This window comes from Ipomoea triloba, chromosome 3 (genome assembly GCF_003576645.1).
Source record: "Ipomoea triloba cultivar NCNSP0323 chromosome 3, ASM357664v1".
Lineage (NCBI taxonomy): Eukaryota > Viridiplantae > Streptophyta > Magnoliopsida > Solanales > Convolvulaceae > Ipomoea > Ipomoea triloba.
The window spans coordinates 8,134,765-8,158,565 of record NC_044918.1 but is presented as its reverse complement, the minus strand read 5'-3'; the positions used below and the strand labels follow the sequence as shown (position 1 = coordinate 8,158,565).

Below are 23,801 nucleotides of genomic sequence, written 5' to 3'. Positions count from 1 at the left end.
ACACACACACACACATGTGTGTGTGTGTGTCTGTATTACTTGTATTATTAGTATTCAAGCCTAAAATTTAATTGTGAAATTACTGAAATGAAATTTAATTGGAAAAAATAATTACTTATCTTTAGTTTACTTAAATTCATACAATATATTATTTTTTAGGTAATTTTTTTCAAGAAAAAGATGCATGTAGCATTATTTATAATGATTATGGAAATGAAGAGGACTTAGAAGGTACATAAATTATAAATATAACATAACTTATGTATTAAATTTAATAGGATATAATGAAATCTACATGTATTATTTATATTTACTAGTATTTTTCTCAATGAGATACACTAATTAAAATTTAAATAGCTTTATTGTTGATATGGCTTAAAAAAACAAATTAAAATGATATAATCAAGCAATTATTTTCAAAATTCATTGTCAAATTTATTTTTTCGTTAACAATACTAAGTTGTTTGTTTATATTGAATGTCACAACATATAAAACATTGTATTATTGGATACAACACAAGATTTGCAAAATATAAATTTAAATAATTAAAATGTACTGAAAATATAAAAATAATTATGAAAATTACACATACATCAAATTCTCACATTGTCACTAGAACAAGACTTTAAGATAGTTGATCGAACCAACTGAGCCAGTTTGCGGAGGAATGGAAAGGCTTAGTTGTCATTTTCACGAGCAATCAACAAATTGTAATTTACATTGAAGAGGAAGATAATGAACCTGTAAAAATATATTCTTTTGTCATTTCTAAAAAGTGATTTTTTTTTAAAAAAAAAACATGTTGCTACTACTCAGGTTTGCGACCGTTCAGAGTCTTAATTCATCTGTTACGGAATTAATTGTCAGGGCCAGTCCTGAGGGGAGTTCAAGGTGGGCACCTGCCCAGGGCCCATCTCTATAGGAGGCCCATAGGCTATAAAATATACGGAGTATTATATATATATATATATATATATATATATATATATATATATATATATATATATATAATATTATTACTTCATCTGTCTCATTTTACCTGTCCTATTTACTATTCATTGTTCAAATTAACTCTTTCTTTATTGTTTATTTTCTTTAGTAATTTTCTATTATTTTTAAATTTAATTTTTTTGTGTTTAATAGTATTTTTAATGTAGTATCTAAATATATAAATTTTATATATTAATGTTAAACTTAATATTATGAAAAATTAGATTAAAAATAACTTCAGTCAAACATCGTTAAACGAATCAGACAACTAAAATGAGACGGAGGTAGTATATATTAAAAAAAATAGGGTTAATTGTTTCTACAAGTCGAGAACTGAACTCACAAAGACTGAAAGAAACGTTGTCACACGCCCACTGCTCACGCCGCCCAGCCGCACAGGAGTATATGGGTCGCTGGTCGCGTCTACGCCACACCAACCACTCAAATACTTTAACGATTTTTGATTGACTGATTCGGATTGATTGATTCATATAAGTGCCAGCTGCTTTTGTTCCTTTTTTTGATTAAGATCGATTTCATAATAATTTTTTTATATATAATGTTGCCTAAAAAACATTCATCCGGAAGTGAGAAAAAAAAAAAAAAAAAAGGAAAGTAAACAAATTGATCATCCGGAAACAAATTCTTCATTTAGGGGCCCTTCTTTTAATTTCGCCAAGGGCCTATAAAACCTTTGGACCGGCCATGTTAATTGTGAAGTAATTTCAATTTTGAATTACATAATGAATTCTCAAATACTGGTTATGTTAGAAATAACTAGTGAATAAATTGATACAGAAATTATATAAAATATATTTATGTCCCAAAAAAAAAGAATTTAATTTAGAAAAAATTATTTCCAACCAATTTTGGTACAAAACAAAAATATCAAATATATATATTTGAAATATATATAACAAAAATATAAAAAGACAATAAAGGGTTTCTGACATGAGGTTTTATCCCAACCGAATAACGAGAAAGAAGAGGGACGTCCGAGTCCGAGTCGTGTGTACACACACTCCCTAAAATCGATTCGCTACCTCCCGATGGTGCTAAAAGCGTTGTGGCGTCAGTCTCCCAGGATAAAATGGACTACGACCTTGCTGTTTGAGCACACAAACCCAAAGCCCGACGAACTAGAACACAAGCTGAGCACTTCGATGTTTTACAGAAGTGTAAGACAGAAATTTTCCAAGAACCAAAACTCATTTTCATGGAGAGAAGAAAGAAAACAACAAAATATTTTGAAAGTTCAAAAGCCTCAACTTCTTTGTTTTTTTTTTTTTTTTTTACCAAAAAACAGTCTACCTACCATCAAGCTATTTGTCGGGAAGATAGGAGTTAATAGCCCACTAAATCGCACATTAATTCAACGTTGACGGTTGATAATTGTTCGACAAATGATGCACTTGTTAACATCCTTGTAGCCAAGCTACGTTCTTCTCATCTATTGTTACATGGGAGTTTATATCACATGCGTTGTTGTGCCCATATTTTGAATATAATTGTCCAAGATGGATTAAAAGTGATGGATGATGGAATAGAAAGGGTTAGAGATAGTGTTTCTTATTGGGTAGCCACACCAAAAAGGATTGAAACTTTTAGAGAAAATGTGAGGCACTTGGGCATAGATAGTACTAAGCAATTGGTGCTTGATTGTAAAACTCGATGGAATTCGACATATTTGATGCTTAGTGTTGCATTAGAATACAAGGATGTTTTTATGCGTTTGAAAGAACGTGATGTTGTGTTCACTTGTGCACCCTATGATGAGGATTGGGAGTTTGCTAAGGAAATTTGTGAAAGGTTGAAGTTGTTTTACACGGTCTCAAATAAATTTTCAGGGACTAATTATCCAACTTCTAATATCTTTTTTCCATTGATGTGTGAAATCAAGTTTGCTTTGCTTAGTTAGATTGAATGTTCTAATGTGGTTGTTGCAAATATGGCTAGAAGTATGTTGTTGAAATTTGATAAATATTGGGAGGTAGTTAATGGACTAATGGTTGTGGCTAATGTTCTTGACCCGAGATATAAGTTAGATGTGGTGGAGTTTTTTTCCCTAAAATATATGGAAACAATGCTCAACGAGAAACGGATAGGGTTATGAAATATTGTGTGGATTTGGTGAAAAAATATCAAAAGGATCATCAAGTTACCAACAATGCTCAATTTGATTCTGAAATCTCAGTAGAGAGTGGATATGAAGATGATGTTTTTTTTTAGTTCTGGATTTGATACATATCAGGGTAAGAGTATTTCTACAAGGAGTTTGAAATCAGAGTTGGACAAGTATCTGAAGAAGAAAAAATGCCAAGTAATGATTCTAAGTTTAATGTTTTACATTGGTGGCAAGGTGTTGGACTCCGTTATCCAACATTGCGAAAGATTGCAAAGGATATCTTAGCTGTACCTATTTCTACTGTCGCTTCAGAATCAGTTTTTAGCACTGGTAGTAGGGTGGTGACACCTCATCGAAGTAGGCTTCACCCGAAAACGTTGGAGGGGTTAATGTGTTCGCAAAGTTGGTTGTTAAAAGATGTCAAAGGCCAAGGTAATCAAATTTTATTAAATGAAATTTATATATTGTTTTATGATATTGTATATTACATATTTATTGTTTGTTGTAGTGCCCACTTGGAAAGATGCATATGGTACAATTTTTGATGATTGTGGGATTAGTCCAGAACAATTTGAAGAGCTTGAGGTATATATATATATTAAACTTTTATAATTATTCATATATTGTGAAATTGAATGGATTTACTTTAAAATATGTTTGAACAATTAATTAAATTATTTTTTCAGATTGGAGAAGAAGATGGTGAAGAATGAAGAAAGATTGAAGAATGAATATTTGAAGAAGATTGGAATTTGAGAAGAATGCTTTTATTGTATTGTTATTGTATTGTTGAACTATTTGTAATTTGGACTATTTGAAGAACATATACATTTGGACTATTTTAATTTGTATTTGCTACTTTTGGATTGAAATTTGAACTTCGGTAGTTTGTATTTTTAAAATTGTTATTTTTTGTATTTTCTTTTAAAAAAATTGTACTAGAATATCACTTTGACTAAGGTTTGACCGGGGATGGGGATTCCCCGTCCCCGCCAAATTCCCCGCGGGGACGGGGATGGGGAATTTTTCCCCCTCCCCGCCGGGGACGGGGACGGGGGTCGGGGTGGCGGGGACGGCCCCGTTGGCATTCCTACTTTCAATATTCCAATCATAAACAGATTTCAACAATTCCTTAGAAATAGCTAAAGTTGTGTGTGGACAAGGCACATAAATAAACCTAAAAATGTAAACGAAATAAAGGATTACACAACTAATAATGATCATGTATTTTTAAAAATGAAAATAACTACATACATTAGATTAGAAAACAATAGACATACCTCATAAACATACTTTGCAGTTTCCAATCATTATCAATAAAATGTGCCGTGATTGACATGTAGCCTTTCTTTTGATTCGAAGCTGTCCACATATCTGTAGTTAAGGCAATCCTACTTGAATTTGTGCTCAAAAGTGTCATAATCTTGAACTTTTCAGCCTCATAGATCTTCAAAATGTCGGCCTTAACTGTATTTCGAGAAGGTATGTCGAAAAGTGGTTGAAGACTGTATACCTTCTAAATCCTGCATGATCAACAATTGCAAGAGGATATTCATGCATAATGATCATGCAGGCAAGCTCCCGCCTAGTAACCTCAGGATTAAACTTGAAAGTAGATAAACCCATTTTTCCCTCCGACGTCCATTGTTGTTGTAACAACGTTTGTTGCTTCAGATTTTGGATGGGTTTCATCTTACAGGACTTGTGATGATCATGCAGATGCTTTGTTCCATTTTTACTTTGTCCCCCAAGCAATTTTTTGCAATAGTTGCACTCTGCTTTATCTACACCGTTAACTATCTTTTTGGTAAAATGCTCTCATACCACATATTTTAATCTGTTTGAACCAACACTTGGTTCACTAGGACCACTCGGTGTACTAGTTAATTCAATGGGAGAGTCCACGGGTGTCTCATCGAGATCGAGTATTGCAGAATCATTAGGTGTATCTCTCTCTTCCATCTCAACAGAAACATCACACTCCTTTAAAACAATTACAATTAAACAGTTTCATTTAGTTCATTACTTAATTAAAAGTATACTAATTAACATTATACTAATTTAACAATATACTAATTTAACACTACAGTACACTAATTCATATTACTAACAGTACACTAATTCATATTACTATAGTGGATTACTAACACTAATTCATATTACTACAGTACCAATTTAACAATTAACAGTACACTAATTGATATTACTAACACTAATTCATATTACTAATTACATATACTACAGTACCAATTTAACAATTAACAGTACACTAATTCATATTACTAACACTATACTAATTCATTATACTAACAATAAACAGTTAACAGTATACTAATTAACTAATTAACAAATTTAGTATACGAATTCATTATACTAACACTATACTAATTCATTATACTGATTATACTAACATTAAACAGTATACTAATTAACTAATTAACAAATTTAGTATACTAATTCATTATACTAATTAACAAATTTAGTATACTAATTCATTATACTAACATTAAACATATACAGTATACTAAATTACTAATTAACATAATTAAGAAATTTAGTAAACAAATTAAACACTACACTAATTTACCTGGGACTGTGACGGAGGAATCGGAGGACGTCCGCCGGAGCGCTTCATGGGAGGGGACTGTACTGCAGTGGCCAATGGAGGCGGCTGGACTGCGGTGGTTGGTGGAGGCGGCTGCCGGCTGGACTGTAAATCTGTGATAGAGGCGCTGGGCTGCGATTCTGCGAGCGGTGGTCGATGGAGGCGGCGAGCGGTCGTCCCGTGGAGGCGCCGTCGCGCTGGCCGCTGGGCTGTGATGGAAGAGTAGACGCAGAGACGACCGGGAGTCGGGAGATGAGAAACGGGAGTAGAGAAGTAGACGCACAGAGCCAAGAGATAAGAGACGACTAGGGTTCTAACTGACATAAGTAATGTATACATATACATATATATATATATATATATTTAAAAATAATTCGGGGACGGGGCGGGGCGGGGAGGGGTATCCCCGTCCCCGGCGGGGAATTGCAAAACTTCTTCGTCCCCGCCCCGACGAGGACGGGGCACATTGCCATCCCTAAATAGCACTAAACTAAAATTGAACTTTCCGTGCTACAACATTAACACTTAAGCTCAATTTTAACTTCTCTCAAATAGTTTCACTTTTGAGAATCAATTTCTCATTCACCTATTACCCATTTTGAGCCTAAATTGTATTAATTTCTCTGTCTCACTACGAAGCGCGCAAATCCACTTTGACCCGACCTAAATAGGAAGTGAATCTCACATACATTTGTACCACAAAATAACCACTCAAAAATTGTCATTTTAGCTAAAAATTTCAACAGGTTAACTGTTAATGAGGTTTTAAGACTGATTTTATTTTCAGAATAATGCCATTGTTAAGTGTTATTTAATCCTACTCCTATATATGGGTAGGAGATTTTACAACAACACAACGAAAGCTTATTTTCTTCTCGAAACTCTACTCCTCCTCCTTTGTTTGGAGCAATCCGCTGGAATCTCAAACGCTGCTATGAGCAACATTTGAGATAATTTTCCCTAAAACACCCTTACTTTTAATAAAAAAATGTTTAATTAGTTTACTTATTATTTTTTTATGAGTAAAGGAGGAGAAGATCCAAGATTATTAATTGATCCTCACGTCGTAAGAAGAGCCCAAGAGCCCAAGTTCATCCTCTCGCAGTAGCTTCTCAATTTCCCTTAGTGGTTGACCGAACCATCTTGGTTGCGAACCCCCTTGGCCAGAGCATCTGCTACCTTGTTTTGCTCTCTCGGAATGTGTCTGAATTTAACCTCCCAATTCCGAGTCTTCCACGCTCTGCATATATCAATGATGTTCCTTACATGGCCAACATAATCCTCGCTGTCGTTGATAAGGTTAATTTCCTTAGCGCAGTCGTCTGACTCAAATTCCACTCTTTGGAGGCCCATGCTCCATGCTTTTTCTACTGCAATGTGGATTCCCCATAGCTCTGCCTCAATTGGTTCGCACTTGCCGATCTTTTTGGAGAATGCTCCTACGTACGTTGCTTCGTCATTTCAGAACACACCCCCGCACGTTGCATCTTTGTTCTTGTCTACACAACCATCGGTGTTAGCTTTGATCCAGCCAGTGTCTGGAGGTCTCCACGGTTGTCTTCGGCGATCGTCCCTTCTTCGTCTCCCTCCAGGCCTTGCGTCTCTCTCCAAGACTGCTTCAATCTCTTTGAATTGGCTTTTCAGCCACTCAACCTTGTCGTTTATATCTTTCTCCACTCCATTGAATATGAAGTTGTTCCTCCACTTCCAAATCCACCATGCTATTATCACAAATCTTACGTTTCTCTGTTTTCTCCTCTACTTCCTTCCAGATTAATACTTAACCAAGTATCAAAATTAACTAGATTAGACGTACCTGGACTCTCTGCGGTGTTGACCCTCCAAATTGCCTCTACTGCTGGGCACCTGGTATGGTTTACTTATTATTATTTGTGAAACATATGTATACCCTTTAAGTCATTTTACATGTTAACCGTTAACTTAAACAATATAATTCGCTAGTACTTTATTACATTGTAATATAACCTGTTGAAACACAAGGGGTCATCCTTCCACTGAGGCCTAGATCTCATGACTTCTCATATAGGAGAGTCACTACTTGCCATATGAGCACCAAGGTACTTGGCAACAGATTGTCAAGCCTTAACCTTTGCTCCCAAAAGTTAACAGAACACAAAAGCTAAACCTTTGTTTATTACGCACAAACTACACCCACCGTCGTTGATGAGACTCAATCCTTAATGTTTGTTCCTAAATTATTATGTTGTGACCAGTTGACGTATTCATGCACAAAAAACGTTATTCTTAGATAATGACATGGTGGTTCCTATAACGTGAATGGAAGGAGAGGAGTGAAACCGGGTTTTAAGGAGCCGTTACAGGGGCACTTTTGGAAAAGTGTAACCTGCACATTTCCCCAAGATATTAATTTAGCGCTGACTGTATATTCTATACAACACTGTGTAAATGCTATCAAAAGGCTGCTTCTCTGACACCCATTTTTAGAATGAATGAATGCTTGTAGACCAAAAAGAGCCCGCTTATCAATGATCCTCAGCTCACCTGCTCCTTCTCACGCTAAAACCCAAAACAAGCCCGCCCAAAGTGCCAAGCAATAAAACAAGAGAAATATCCACACACACACAGAGTGAGTGTGAGTGTGCCTTTTCTTTGCAATGCAGGGTAGTGCTCTGTTTGTTATCATTTGATTTGTGAGTGACTTGATTGATTGGATAAGTAAAAAGAGATGGTTGTTTTAGACCGGGGATGTTTGGGTTTGCGTGAAAACCTGAAAAAGTTCAGTGAAATGCATGGGTAATGGGTTGGATTGACGAATAATGATGATTCAAATCCCAGAAGACCCGAATCTCAGTACTTGATTTGCCAAACCTTTTCAGTTTTCAGCTCCATTTCCCTTGGGTTTACCATATTTCCTGTGGAACTGAGTAGGGACCCTTGGTTGCTCTTCTTGATGTACTGGCGTTTGGGGAAAAGTGGAAAAAAAAAAGGTTTGATCTTTTTGGAGTTTTTATTTCGTTAAATATGCGCTTGCTTGCTTGCTGTCTTTATTTTAATCTGTATTTTGCGGTTTTTGTTTTTTATTTTTTGGACTGTAATGCATGTAGATGTGGGGCTTGGGTGCCGAGGAATTGCTGGAAATTTTTAGCTTTATGAAGTGGGTTTCTTGATTGGGAATTTTTGAGTGAAGAATTAGAGAGAAATGGGGGGAACAAGCTCAAAAGGTGAGAGGAGTGAAGCTTTGAGATTGTGCAAAGAGAGAAAGAGGTTCATCAAAGAAGCTATAGATTCTAGATATGCATTAGCAGCTGCCCATGTTTCATATGTTCAATCTCTAAGAAATATAGGCATTGGTCTTGGGAGGTATGCTGAGGCTGAGGTGTTGATAGAGCCCTCAATCTCCATTCCCCCCACTGACCTTGACAAAACGCCCTCACATTTGTCATACCCTTCGCCCTCTCCGCCTCAAATTCCCGGTGGGGCTTCAGATTCTCCGGTTCTCAATGGAAGCCCTGTGTCACCCCTTACTGCTAGGTTGAGTTACATGAAATCGGGTGGCACCTCGGCTGTTACGGTTAAGGTGGCTACACCAGTCAAGAATATGTATGTTGAAGATGGTGGGTTTCAAATGCCCCCGCCGCCACCTCCGCCTATGGAGTGTGGCTCTTCTTGGGATTTCTTTGATCCTGCTGGCAATTCAGAGAGCTTTAGATTTGCAGTGGATAATGATGGGTGTATGAGCTTTGATGATATGGAAATGAATGGCGAAAAAGACATTGATTGTGGGGATATGGCTCAAGAAGAGTTCATGACACCTAATTCGGATACTAGAAGTCCCAGATATAGTAAATTGGAAGTGGATAATTCCCATCCAGTTACACCCCAGGGGGTGAAAAGCAATAGTCATAATGGACTTGGAAAAAGCTCTGCTGCAGCAAATATGTTGGGCAAAGCTGGTCTGCAGCAATCTGGATCAAAGGGTGACAAGTCTTTGGTGGGGAAAGATATGTATGCAGAAAGAGAGGATCCTTCGGAGTTCATAACACATAGGGCTAAAGATTTCCTCTCTAGTGTAAAGGACATTGAGAACCAGTTCTTTAGAGCATCAGAATCCGGTAAAGAGGTTTCCAGGATGCTCGAGGCTAGCAAAATCCGAGTTGGGTATTCAGAAGCTAAAGGTAGCAACTTCATAACCTCCATTGAGAAATTGTATTTACTTTACTTGTGAATTAGTGTTTGGTCCCTTTTTATCTGTGAAAATATGACTTTATCTATTCTTTCAGGAAAATTGTCAGCTTCAATCTACTTGACTTCCATTGGTGGAGCTTGCTGCCGAAGAGGAACTGCAAACACTTCTGGTGGGTGGTGAATCCCAACCTCAAGTTTATTCTAGTGAACTAATTTTCTTCATTAAACACTTGCAGGCCTTTGTCTTATTTTTCTTGAGTAATTTTTAACATATTACCATATAAATATAAATGGTAAGCTTTAGTTCTTATCAGAGTAGCACTTGTCTGTCTTTATACTAGATGGCTTGTTATTCCATAGTGACCTCTTGATGCTCCTGAAGAGCAGTCACTATAGGGAGGTCTAGGAAGACTGTTTCCACTTCTGTGTGCTCCGAATCTTTGGGACATTGCCCTTGGGCCCGTTCCCAACCCTGGGCACACAACAAATTCTTGTTTGTTCTAAGGTTTAAAGATTAGGCCTGTACATTTGAAAGGTCAAAAAGTAGGTAATAAAGTTATGTAGTGTATTGAAACTTGAAAGACTTTCTTGGGTGATTATTCTAATGTCATGATAGAAATTCTGTTAAAAACCGCATGTGTTGTCACAACTAACAACACACAGTTAAATTTGATTATTTTATTATGGATGTATGGGTCAAACTACTGCCCTATATGATCCTATGTTTATTTGATTTTGATTTGAAGCTGTAGTTCAAGTTACATATCTGAAAAATTGCACATCTTTGACAGCAGGATTTGTATCTGAATAGGGAAAATTAGCATTTTTATTCACAAGGCTAAAATGGAAATATTATTAGAGTCTGTTTAGTTTTTGACTTACCTGGTGAAGCTTTTCTGTGTTACAGAAGGGGAACATGGGCATGGGACAAAGGTCATTACTTGGAAGCGGACAACGTCTTCAAGGTCATCTTCATCAAGGAACCCTCTTAATGCAAAAGATGACAACGATGACAGTGGAAGTGATTTTGTTGAAGATTTTTGCATGATTGCTGGAAGCCACTCATCGACCCTCGACAGATTATATGCATGGGAGAGGAAGCTTTATGATGAAGTGAAGGTACTAACTCGAATCTGTTTCCAACTGTGGAATGCAAAAATTTTCTATGTTTTTCAGGAACTTCTTGATGTAGACAAGCATTGTAGGTTGAAAATTCTTAAAAACTCATGGGCTTGAATATTGATTGGCATTGAAAAAAGGATGTGATTTAGCTGAATTAGAGAAACTAACTAGTGAAGAAGGAAAAAAGTGTAGTAACCTTAGGAAGTTTTTTTCTGTACATTGTCGTGCAATTTTTTCCTATTTATTCTGTATGCATCTAACTGAAATTATCTGTGATTGCTGAAGTTTTTGACCTAGAATACATACACCATCGTGTGAGACACATTTCTGTATCGTTTCCCTTTTACTTCATGGAGGATCACAAATATTACTCTATAATATTTCATCTGCATATTGGAATATTTGCCATTTTGTAGGCAATTGAGTTAATTAGGAGGGAATATGATCGTAAGCGCGTCCAGCTTAGACACCAATTCGCCAAAGATCTTAGTTCCCAAGTAATTGACAAAACCCGAGCAGTGGTGAAGGATCTACATTCCCGAATCAGGGTTGCACTCTATGCAGTAGACTCAATATCAAAGCGGATTGAAAAAATGAGAGATGAAGAGCTGTTGCCTCAACTTTTGGAGCTTATTCAGGGGTGAGTTGGACGGATTATGTTTGTGTTTCTAAAAACTGAACATTTTAGGCTACATGTGTTACTTTCATTTTCTATCAAGTAATCATCCATGAACTATATGCTTTAATTTGTTGATGTGTGTAAGATTTTATTTTATTATCGGATCCACCATGACATGAGTCAATGCAGGTTGATCAGAATGTGGAGAGCGATGCTCGAATGTCATCACACTCAATATATAACGATCTCGTTAGCATACCATGGCAAGGCAACATTGGGTAGAAGTAGTCCCCGGGGAGAAGATCAAAAGCAGATTGTGGCACAGCTACTGGATGAAGTGGAGTGTTTCGGATTGAGCTTTGCTGATTGGATCAACAGCCAGACATCATATGTGGAAGCTCTAAACGGTTGGTTGCAGAACTGCATCTTGCAACCACCAGAGAGAAAGAGCAGGCGAGCCTTTTCCCCTCGTCGTGTGGTGGCCCCGCCAATTTTCGCCCTTTGTCGTGACTGGTCAGCGGGAATTCAGTCTCTGCCATCTCGAGAACTCAATGATGCCATCAGGGCATTTCTATATGAGCTGCGCCATTCAGGCGAACAGCGCCACGAGGAACAGTGCAACAAAGAGGCCACGGCCACGGTTGATTCCAGCAACAATGAGGAAATCGTGGAGAAAGACGGAGATAAGAAGCACGAGAGGTGCTCGAATTTAAGCCGCATGCATGCGAGTTTGACCATTGTTCTGGACAGACTGAACAAGTTTTCTGAGGCTTCTCTGAAAATGTGTGAAGATGTGAGGCAGAAATGTGATGAAGCCATAAATGCTTATGTGAACTATAGGCCTCCCCAAAGATCCTTTAGCGTATGAAAGCATTTAGAACATGTTTTCTTGTTTAAGTCCATTGTATATCAAACAAGTTATTATTGAAAACAATCATAGACTTCAATCAATGTGTAGACATGTTTTAACAGCTTGCTAGCCCAATAGCCAATATGCAAAATGTGAAAAAGCTTATAATTATCAGGAAAAAGAATAGATGTACGATTCAAAATTAATGATGATCCCAGACCATCCCCCTTATTTTCTGTTGTATATTTTAAACTATCATATCTGAAGTTGAAGTTGTTTATTGCCTTGTGCAGGAACTAGAATCCGGCATAATGAGCATATTGTGAGTAAACTTGTTCCGAATCCTGCAAAGCAATTGGAGCACGTATAACAAAATCTGGTAGGTCAAAGGCATCAACGAGCTCCTTTGCTGTATTTCTGACTTGGAAGCACAGATATTCAGTTAACTTGTGAATTGCCTGCAAGTTGGAAAGGTCATAACATGATCAGACTTAAGAATGGAGATGAATCAGCAAAGTAATAGTCATCAACCTTGAGAACTCTAATAGACTAACAATACTTGATTTGAGTAATCAAGATATCCTTACGCAGTTAGACCGTAATGCATGAGGGGAAGGGGGTTTGTTCAAGTTTTTTTTTTTTTTTTTTTCCCTTAAAGTTTTCTATCTAGGAATTACATGAAATAAGTCCCAGAAATAACAGGTGGCTAGGTAAGTGCTACCACCAGAGAGGGTTTTGCAAGTCAACTGTCCATGTCATTAAAGCACTGGAAATGTTGACAATTTATAGGTTGCACGATATAAGTAGGTCACAGTTCTCTGAAGCTAGTTCAGAGAAATTATGATTATACTGGATTAGACATACAGGTGAAAGAATTTTTTTTTGAAGTAAATTTAAAAATACTAATACCTTAGCTTTGTTAGGAGCCACATAGTCTACATTGCGGTAAGTTCCTATATCATTCCAGATTCGATTCAAAGCATAAAGGTCGCAGACAAGTTTCAGAGCAGCACGAGAACTGGCATCGGGGCATCTGCATTGAAAGCAAGAATTAGATCAATCCTTGACAAGGATAGGATGGTATGCTACACCAAGCTACACCTTTTTCAAAAAAATAGGTCTGGATTTGATTTCAATCTCCTCATCACCATCAAATGTACCAAAATATTTTTAAAAGGAAAAAAGACCATTCAATGGTAAAAAGGAAAAAGAAAAGAAAAATCATATTAACAAGTGATTAAGAAGTACCTTTTGACAGCTCGAATAAAAATTTCAAGGATGAAGGACTCAATGTGGGACTCTGCAAGTGTCAAGAGGTGATTTAAGCATCTATTCCAAGCACCAAAGCCCCCAAGAGTCTTTGAGTGCTTCTGAAGTCGAACAGCAACACTTTGAAGTAACCGAGATGTGCGATACTGCAAAAGTTAAGAATACTGTAAAGTACCAGTATTGTGCAACAAAAAGTTGTCTATTAGACAAACTAGGTAATGCTCACCCTAAAAGCATCTAACTGGAAGTTAGGATCTCGCAAATGGTCTTCACCTTCCCACCTAGAAGTTACTGGGTTAGGCTGAGAGAGATAAGATTTCATTGATTGTCTTAGGTAGTTCCATGTGACTGAGAGTGTCCCGCCTCGGAACTTCTCTCCATACTGCTTTAAAAGAAATCCTGCCAACTGGGTAATGAGACAATTCAAACAGTTAAATGCTAATTTATTTAGAACAAATATTTTGTTATATGATCTTTATGATAATAAGAAAAATCTTTAAGCCAAGTAATGGAGGGACCATATCAGTGGTAAACTGCAACTAGCACAGTTTTTGCTACATATTCACAAAGAACACATAATGTTATTTTATCAAGTAGAAATCAAGCAGTCTTGAGTAAAAATATAACAGGTATACCGAAAACACTCTACATTCAAACAGAAAAATGTTATATGAATTTATATTAAAATCAAGGAATAAGGGGTTTGTTGCCAAGAACTGTAAAACTGCCGAGTAATTTGAGGATACTTCTGGTATTGAATCATATTATCTAATAGAATTAGAATTTGATTTAAGAGTATATAAGTCCAAAAAAAATAGACCATCAATGAGTTGATTCATTCTAATCCATTAACTTAATGTGTTATCATAATAGTAGAAAAGCAACAGAAACTTGTTTTTTGCAAATATGAATCGAATTGTTTTTAATGATTTCCATTCCTCAAGGGAAAGAAGTGTTCTTTGCTTTGATAGGGATGGAAAATTTTCATTTAAAATGGATTGGTTGTACCTACCCAATAAAGAACTTAATTTATGAAGGACTCACTATTCACTCAGTTTTTGGGGCATAATTGTTGTATAGCAGAGATGGTTGAGCAGTTTAAGGTGTTAAACCATTTCTTTTTATATATGAAGCTCTACTATCAATTGGGAAAACATCTAAAAAGTAATTAATACCTGCTGTAGAAGAACTGTGTTGTCTCCTTCAAATGTCTGAAATATGTCGTGATCATTCCTCAAACTACCAAATTGATTAACAGTAGCATAGCCATGACCTCCACAAGCTTCTCTGCAAGTGTTCAATGACTTTGCAGTATAAGAAGTGACATAAGCTTTAAGCCCGGCTGAGAGAGCATGGACATCTCCAATCAACTCTTCATCATGAGACTTCTTCATATCAGAATACCTCTCCACAAGGTGTAGTGTCGCAAAATGGAATGCATAAGCCGAAGCCAACATTGGCATAAGTTTTTGTTGCTGAGATTGATAATCAAGAATACTGATTTCAGGTTCTTTGGGAGGACCGAATTGCTGGCGTAGAAGAGAATAGCGGGTAGCAATAGTTACAGCAAGTTTAAGAACCCCGACTGAAGCATGTGCAAGCCCCACTCTTCCACCAACAAGTTCTCCCAGTGTGGCAGCAAATCTTTTATTAATTGTTGGAAGGCTGCTTGTGTATTTTCCATCCCTTGACACATCTCCAAATCGGTTTAGGAGATTATCCCGAGGAATTCTGACTGACCTGAATCTCAGAGCACCATTGTCTACTCCATTCAAGCCAATTTTGTGACCACAGTCATGTATTTCTACTCCTGGTAGAGTTTTGTGTGTGTTTAGATCCCTTATTGGAACAATGAAGGCATGAACACCCATGTCGGAAACACCTTTTGAATCATGAGTTGGTAGCAACAATCTTGCAAAAACTGTTGCAAATTTACCATGGACAGCAGCATTACCAATCCACCATTTAATGGCCCCATCATTAGGTGTGTCTATAATAAATTCATCCTTAAGTGGATCAAAGGTGGCAACAGTTTGAAGGCCTTGAACATTGGAACCTTTCAGTGAACACATTACGATATATTAGAGGCAAGACATATTCATAAGGGAACAAAATGGAGTTATGATATGCCTTGGTAAAATATACTAATATAATCTCCCATATATGTTCCCAAATGATTGAACCTAAAGTGAAATCTTTAAAACTCCAAGCATCAATTGCGTACTTAAAATCTGCTCAAAGATGAGATTTCCACTCATGCATTAGCTTTAAGAAACTATTCCCAAAATTATATAAAATAAGCTTGTCAAACAAGTTCCAATAAATGGAAGAAAGAAGCATATGGAAATGCTATTGAATAGTAACTTATAATAGCTTCAGAAGTGTCAAAATGTGTCTTATTAGTCACACAGCTTCAGTCACATATATTAAAAAACAAAAACTAGCACTCAGGGAATCCATAGAAGACACACTATTGCAAGAATCTGCCTTCAAGGGATTTCCCTGGATGAAATATATGCGTGTGTTTATATAAACATGTGCATATGTGTGTGAATGCATATGAAAGATGAACTTCTCTGGCTTGACATATTGAAGATGCTGTCAGTCTGTGACAAAGTAAAGAAAAGGTAATAATAAAATTTTATGGAATAGACAAAAATGTGAGATTTGTTTTTTTTTTTTTTTTNGTCTTTGAGTGCTTCTGAAGTCGAACAGCAACACTTTGAAGTAACCGAGATGTGCGATACTGCAAAAGTTAAGAATACTGTAAAGTACCAGTATTGTGCAACAAAAAGTTGTCTATTAGACAAACTAGGTAATGCTCACCCTAAAAGCATCTAACTGGAAGTTAGGATCTCGCAAATGGTCTTCACCTTCCCACCTAGAAGTTACTGGGTTAGGCTGAGAGAGATAAGATTTCATTGATTGTCTTAGGTAGTTCCATGTGACTGAGAGTGTCCCGCCTCGGAACTTCTCTCCATACTGCTTTAAAAGAAATCCTGCCAACTGGGTAATGAGACAATTCAAACAGTTAAATGCTAATTTATTTAGAACAAATATTTTGTTATATGATCTTTATGATAATAAGAAAAATCTTTAAGCCAAGTAATGGAGGGACCATATCAGTGGTAAACTGCAACTAGCACAGTTTTTGCTACATATTCACAAAGAACACATAATGTTATTTTATCAAGTAGAAATCAAGCAGTCTTGAGTAAAAATATAACAGGTATACCGAAAACACTCTACATTCAAACAGAAAAATGTTATATGAATTTATATTAAAATCAAGGAATAAGGGGTTTGTTGCCAAGAACTGTAAAACTGCCGAGTAATTTGAGGATACTTCTGGTATTGAATCATATTATCTAATAGAATTAGAATTTGATTTAAGAGTATATAAGTCCAAAAAAAATAGACCATCAATGAGTTGATTCATTCTAATCCATTAACTTAATGTGTTATCATAATAGTAGAAAAGCAACAGAAACTTGTTTTTTGCAAATATGAATCGAATTGTTTTTAATGATTTCCATTCCTCAAGGGAAAGAAGTGTTCTTTGCTTTGATAGGGATGGAAAATTTTCATTTAAAATGGATTGGTTGTACCTACCCAATAAAGAACTTAATTTATGAAGGACTCACTATTCACTCAGTTTTTGGGGCATAATTGTTGTATAGCAGAGATGGTTGAGCAGTTTAAGGTGTTAAACCATTTCTTTTTATATATGAAGCTCTACTATCAATTGGGAAAACATCTAAAAAGTAATTAATACCTGCTGTAGAAGAACTGTGTTGTCTCCTTCAAATGTCTGAAATATGTCGTGATCATTCCTCAAACTACCAAATTGATTAACAGTAGCATAGCCATGACCTCCACAAGCTTCTCTGCAAGTGTTCAATGACTTTGCAGTATAAGAAGTGACATAAGCTTTAAGCCCGGCTGAGAGAGCATGGACATCTCCAATCAACTCTTCATCATGAGACTTCTTCATATCAGAATACCTCTCCACAAGGTGTAGTGTCGCAAAATGGAATGCATAAGCCGAAGCCAACATTGGCATAAGTTTTTGTTGCTGAGATTGATAATCAAGAATACTGATTTCAGGTTCTTTGGGAGGACCGAATTGCTGGCGTAGAAGAGAATAGCGGGTAGCAATAGTTACAGCAAGTTTAAGAACCCCGACTGAAGCATGTGCAAGCCCCACTCTTCCACCAACAAGTTCTCCCAGTGTGGCAGCAAATCTTTTATTAATTGTTGGAAGGCTGCTTGTGTATTTTCCATCCCTTGACACATCTCCAAATCGGTTTAGGAGATTATCCCGAGGAATTCTGACTGACCTGAATCTCAGAGCACCATTGTCTACTCCATTCAAGCCAATTTTGTGACCACAGTCATGTATTTCTACTCCTGGTAGAGTTTTGTGTGTGTTTAGATCCCTTATTGGAACAATGAAGGCATGAACACCCATGTCGGAAACACCTTTTGAATCATGAGTTGGTAGCAACAATCTTGCAAAAACTGTTGCAAATTTACCATGGACAGCAGCATTACCAATCCACCATTTAATGGCCCCATCATTAGGTGTGTCTATAATAAATTCATCCTTAAGTGGATCAAAGGTGGCAACAGTTTGAAGGCCTTGAACATTGGAACCTTTCAGTGAACACATTACGATATATTAGAGGCAAGACATATTCATAAGGGAACAAAATGGAGTTATGATATGCCTTGGTAAAATATACTAATATAATCTCCCATATATGTTCCCAAATGATTGAACCTAAAGTGAAATCTTTAAAACTCCAAGCATCAATTGCGTACTTAAAATCTGCTCAAAGATGAGATTTCCACTCATGCATTAGCTTTAAGAAACTATTCCCAAAATTATATAAAATAAGCTTGTCAAACAAGTTCCAATAAATGGAAGAAAGAAGCATATGGAAATGCTATTGAATAGTAACTTATAATAGCTTCAGAAGTGTCAAAATGTGTCTTATTAGTCACACAGCTTCAGTCACATATATTAAAAAACAAAAACTAGCACTCAGGGAATCCATAGAAGACACACTATTGCAAGAATCTGCCTTCAAGGGATTTCCCTGGATGAAATATATGCGTGTGTTTATATAAACATGTGCATATGTGTGTGAATGCATATGAAAGATGAACTTCTCTGGCTTGACATATTGAAGATGCTGTCAGTCTGTGACAAAGTAAAGAAAAGGTAATAATAAAATTTTATGGAATAGACAAAAATGTGAGATTTGTTTTTTTTTTTTTTTTNTCTCTGGCTTGACATATTGAAGATGCTGTCAGTCTGTGACAAAGTAAAGAAAAGGTAATAATAAAATTTTATGGAATAGACAAAAATGTGAGATTTTTTTTTTTTTTTTTTTTGTTTTTTTTTTTTAATAAAAAGGAGGTTTTATTAAAACACCGTTTGAGAATTACAGAGGCAAATGTAAGGAGTATGACTTTTGTCAGAAGCAAAAAACTGCCGAGCATCACATGTTAGATCCAGCAGCATATTAAATTAAATAGGTGACTGGCAAGATAAAGCTTTTAAATTTAAATAACTTCAGACTTAACAAGATCATTTTTCTAACATTGATTTACTTGTATGTTGTATGTTATAAACACTCCCTAGAATTACTTATATAAACTTCTACCCCAACTATCTACTTCTATCTATACCTACTTACACCATTACCACCACCGACTTACACACCAATCCCTTCTCCCATCTACTTACCTCCTTACTACACAATACACATTGTTACTCACCACTCATATTTATATTTCTATATAAACAAAATATTTTGGGTTAAGTAACTCAGTATTTTATAAGTTGAAAAATAGTTGAATTTGAACATATTTCCTAGTTTTCCAATAGAAAATGGAAAACATTTTCTGTTTACAAAGCAGTGCCTTAACAATTTCTAAAGCAGATAACTAGTCAAGAAGGCAAGTATACCATGATGAAGCTCAGTCATTGCAAAGCAACCGGTGTATTCCAGGTTGTCTATGCCTTCAAAGTATTTGTCTCTGTGTTTCTTAGTTCCCAAATTGAGAACAGAGCCTCCCCAAAGACTGCAGGGAAAATAGTCATGTTAAGGACTTTAGCTTAAGAAATAAAAGATCAAAACTCAGTACAACTTCAAGATCAATTGAAGATTGAAGTAAACTTCTGCCTAAGGGTCAATGATCCAGGTTCAGGGACATCAATATCAATTTAGTAGAACTGTAGAAGCACATACTTGGAGCCTGTTTATTTTAGATTTCATCGATATTTCATCAAACACCATAAGAGCAATATCAATTAACACCATTCCTTAACACGTTATCAAATTCGGCAAATAATGACTCCCCCATCAAATAATCAAATTATATAGGTAAAAGTAATAAGATTGAAAAAGATTTGTGGCATTTATTAAGAGGGAGAAGAAATCACCTGTACTGAACACCCAGCTTGATACCTAAAGACATATCAACGCTACCTGCAGCCTCCGCCATAGCGAAATACTTAACAGGGTCATCGACCACGTATTTGAAGGGCCTAATCCCTGCCTCATGGACCAGGCCTCTAAGCTGCCTCATGCACAATTCCCTGTGCTCATCCTTGGAGATCTCGATAGGCGTCTGCAAGTCCGGCCTGGATTTGAAATACTCGTACACCTTATCTTGGATGTCTCGGTGCCTCCCTTTCATATACTGCAACAACACCTCCGTCCTCACCTGCAACACCTTCGCCTTCCCTGCACACATTACCATCTCCAGGCCGCGATCCGGAAAGTCCGGGGAAAGCGCCGGGTTGAGGTGCAGTGACAGGCGCCGCATGCGGCGGTGGATGAGCTGCATTTCGCCGCGATTTTCATCTTCCGCCGCCGTGTGATCGGAACTTCGTGACGTCACCTCTGGGAGGTCCATTGCCTTGCTCTATAATAGTCAAATCAAATGTATAGTATACGAAACGAGAATCCTTAATCGTATTTATACATACACGTCGGTATAGATAGAGAGGCAGAGAGCAAGTGAGCAATTGGAATGGATAATCTTAACTTGCACGGGATGCATCATGACGTGGCGTGATGGCTGAGGTGACGCGGGCAAAGATGATTGGATGTCAATTTGGCGCGCATTTCAACGTCGATGCGATAATTCAATAATCCAATATAAAAAATTTGGGATGAGATCGGTCAGCGGTCCGAAAATTACAATTTCTGTTTATTTAATAAAGAACCCACACTCGTTATAACGACAATGACTCAAGTAGATCGGGGAGGCTACATCCATGTAGGTAGAGAGCTAACAAATCAAATATTTTTAATTCGATTCGTGATGCGAATTTAAATTTGAATATTTTGATTCGAATTCAAATTATTCGAATATAAATTCGAATTTGAATACATATTTCGAATCGAATTTTATTCGAATTCGAATACAAATCAGAATATACTTGATTCGACTAATCTTTAAAAAAATAGTATATTAAAAAAATATTAGTATAATAGTATATTTTTAGAAAATTTATGCTATTTAAATTTAAACGTTTATTACATTTTATCTTAATTTATTGGAGAACTTGTAAAAAAAATTAAGTTAGACATTTTGAATTCGAATATTCGAGTGGAATCGAATATATTCGAATAATATTGTCGAATCGAATACGAATACAATTTTAGATTCGAATGTTTATCGAATACAAATATGAATAGTTCTAAAAATAGTTAAATTTTAATCGAATAGTAAGATATTTGACTCGATTCAATTCATTCACACCCCTTAATCCATCACCTTATTAACCTTATATATACTTTAAGTGTAGGTGTCTACTACAAGTATCTATTACCTATTATTTTATTAAAAATATTTAAATTACTTACACATAATAAAATAATAAAATTTACTAATTATATTAAAACATAAATAATAAAAATATTCAAATACAATAATTAAATTGTTAATTTTTTAAAAAATAAACTTATTAATTTTTTAAAAAATAGTAAGAAGTTAGAAAAAGTTGTAGAAATATTTATAATTAAAAATATTCAAATACAATAATTAAATTGTTAATTTTTTTAAAAATAAACTTATTAATTTTTAAAAAAATAGTAAGAAGTTAGAAAAAGTTATAGAAATATTTATAATTAATTACATACTTGGACGTGTATATATATATAGTTTTTTTTTTTAAGTACTACAACCTACTGAAGCACAAAGAGTCAACAATTGCCTCAACTGAGACTCGAAAACCCACTCCCATCATCCATGTAGGAGTGTAAATCGGGACACCGTATGCCACTAGACCACAAGGTCTTTGGCATATATATATATATATATATATATAGTTATTTGATCATTAAGAACAAGTTTTTAAGAGAAAACTAATAATCAATCTCAGCTTTAAATTTGCATTTGTAAACATCAGATGGACCAAATCAGAATTTTTTAAAAAAAACTGTGGTATTTTAGTAATTGTCACCAATTTTTTTTGGAAACTTTAACACTAATATATGAACTTCTTAGAATTTTACAGGTTTGCACATATTGCATATTTAGTATTAAAAGATTGCATTTGCAAAAATGTGAAAGTGCAATGCACTTAGGGTTTCGATTTTAGAGTTTATGGTTGAGTTTTTTTATTTTATTTGGTTTAGTGGTTCACTTTTTACTATTTAGGGTCTAGCATTTACGATTTAGATTTAAAATTTAACTTTTCATTGATTTTTTTTAAATTTTTATCCAGATTTACATATTTAGTTGTTACATCGTATATTTAAGTGTTCAAGTTTACAAAGTAAAGTTATGATAATTACGAAAATGTCACTGCATCTTTATAAAAAATATCTGATAAGATCAATCCAATTTTTATAAATGTAAGACTAAAATTGGTTCCCAGTTTTCTCCTGAAGTGTGTTCTCGTGGGAACATAAGCATAATATATATTTTACGTGAAATAAATATCGTTTTGGTGTGCCAAGGACCTTGTGGTCCAGTAGCACCAAATTGCCCTCTCATATGGGAGGTTGTGGGTGTTGAGTTTCAGTGGAGGTGATATTGACTATTTGTCTTTCAATAAGTTGAGAAAGTAATTATGGACAGATACAGATTTGTAATAGAGTAAATGTTATTAAAAAAAATATCGTTTTAGGTGTAAAGTTGTATTAATTGAGAAGCAACCAAAATTGGTTTCCTAATCCGTCCCAATTACTCATCCTCATAAATCATAATTCTAAACCCTTTGGTGGTACTGCCACCTAACACATGAACCACCCTGGTACCTTGATAAAACCCCTATAAAAAAAAAAAACAACTAGATACACCTAAAATCTATTTATTAATAAATATTATTTCTACCATGCCTTAAAGACGATTTACAGTATATTAAAATAATAGTGCATGTTCAAAACTCAACATAAATCCAATATGAGTGCAAGTCCATTAAAAGCAAGTTCATCCGAATAACATTAATTGACAAATCATTACTTAAATATATTGTTGTGTATATATATATATATGATCGCCGTTCAGGTGCGAACGACCCGCACATGAGAGAATTGAAAATCAGGACCAGATTTTAGGGCGTGCAAGACGTGCAACCGCACAGGGCTGCAAAATTTTGGGGGCCCCTAGTCCAGCCTTAGCCTAATAGTTAGTATATGTATTTGTGATCATATTGGCCCAAAATTAAATTTTTTGCATTTTTCTTTTTGCAATTTTTCTTCAATTTGCAGTTTATTTATACTTTGATAGGCCCTCACTTAGTTACTAGCACAGGGCCCCGCAAATAAAAAAACCGGCCCTGTTGAAAATGTATGTCATCCATCCACGTGTCCATATGTAGTTGCACTTAACGTTATAACTAGGTGCACCTAGGTGCATGAATGTTAACAAGGTAAATTACTTGCACTTCTAAGTGAAAATAGGTGTACAAGTGCAAGTAAAATGTATTACAGGTGCAAGTAAATTGTACACTGAGCATCAATACTAAGTGCACCTAATATTATAACTAGGTGCACGTAGGTGCATGAATGTTAACAAGGTAAATTA

General features: G+C 35.6%; 2 protein-coding genes and 1 long non-coding RNA gene across 6 annotated transcripts; 1 reads left to right on the top strand and 2 right to left on the bottom strand.

Moving 5' to 3' along the window:
• Positions 1 to 629: 629 nt before the first annotated feature.
• Positions 630 to 6,023, bottom strand: LOC116012129. Of its 3 annotated transcripts, none has more exons than XR_004097122.1 (3): positions 5,704 to 6,023; positions 4,397 to 5,099; positions 630 to 742 (listed from the first exon to the last, which is right to left on the bottom strand). It is a non-coding gene; the product is annotated as an uncharacterized LOC116012129 (long non-coding RNA). The 3 variants fall into 3 exon arrangements; XR_004097123.1 differs by lacking the exon at positions 630 to 742 and adding an exon at positions 1,870 to 2,149; XR_004097121.1 differs by lacking the exon at positions 630 to 742 and having other exon boundaries at positions 3,177 to 5,099.
• A 1,472-nt stretch (positions 6,024 to 7,495) lies between these two features.
• LOC116013419 (nitrate regulatory gene2 protein-like) lies at positions 7,496 to 12,717 on the top strand. Of its 2 annotated transcripts, XM_031253160.1 has the most exons (7): positions 7,496 to 7,590; positions 8,632 to 8,690; positions 8,808 to 9,878; positions 9,984 to 10,058; positions 10,796 to 11,007; positions 11,427 to 11,650; positions 11,819 to 12,717. In XM_031253160.1, exons 3-7 carry the CDS (start codon positions 8,903 to 8,905, stop codon positions 12,495 to 12,497), a joined length of 2,166 nt encoding a protein of 721 aa, XP_031109020.1. In that variant the 5' UTR covers positions 7,496 to 7,590; positions 8,632 to 8,690; positions 8,808 to 8,902; the 3' UTR covers positions 12,498 to 12,717. The 2 variants fall into 2 exon arrangements, with proteins under 2 accessions (XP_031109020.1, XP_031109019.1); XM_031253159.1 differs by lacking the exon at positions 7,496 to 7,590 and having other exon boundaries at positions 8,134 to 8,690.
• Positions 12,551 to 20,735, bottom strand: LOC116013420 (acyl-coenzyme A oxidase 2, peroxisomal-like). The gene is made up of 7 exons (XM_031253162.1): positions 20,203 to 20,735; positions 19,726 to 19,841; positions 17,524 to 18,404; positions 16,575 to 16,754; positions 13,728 to 13,894; positions 13,389 to 13,512; positions 12,551 to 12,937 (listed from the first exon to the last, which is right to left on the bottom strand). Exons 1-7 carry the CDS (start codon positions 20,676 to 20,678, stop codon positions 12,776 to 12,778), a joined length of 2,106 nt encoding a protein of 701 aa, XP_031109022.1. The 5' UTR covers positions 20,679 to 20,735; the 3' UTR covers positions 12,551 to 12,775.
• Between the last annotated feature and the right edge of the window lie 3,066 nt (positions 20,736 to 23,801).

Coding starts and splice junctions, on each gene's coding strand:
- LOC116013420 (XM_031253162.1), bottom strand. CDS start 20,678: ATGGACCTCCCAGAGGTGACGTCACGAAGTTCCGATCACACGGCGGCG. Junction 13,895..16,574: donor TCCAGTTAGATGCTTTTAGG/GTGAGCATTACC, acceptor TAACTTTTGCAG/TATCGCACATCTCGGTTACT. Junction 12,938..13,388: donor TGGCTCCTAACAAAGCTAAG/GTATTAGTATTT, acceptor TCCAACTTGCAG/GCAATTCACAAGTTAACTGA.
- LOC116013419 (XM_031253160.1), top strand. CDS start 8,903: ATGGGGGGAACAAGCTCAAAAGGTGAGAGGAGTGAAGCTTTGAGATTG. Junction 9,879..9,983: donor TGGGTATTCAGAAGCTAAAG/GTAGCAACTTCA, acceptor CTATTCTTTCAG/GAAAATTGTCAGCTTCAATC. Junction 10,059..10,795: donor AGGAACTGCAAACACTTCTG/GTGGGTGGTGAA, acceptor TCTGTGTTACAG/AAGGGGAACATGGGCATGGG.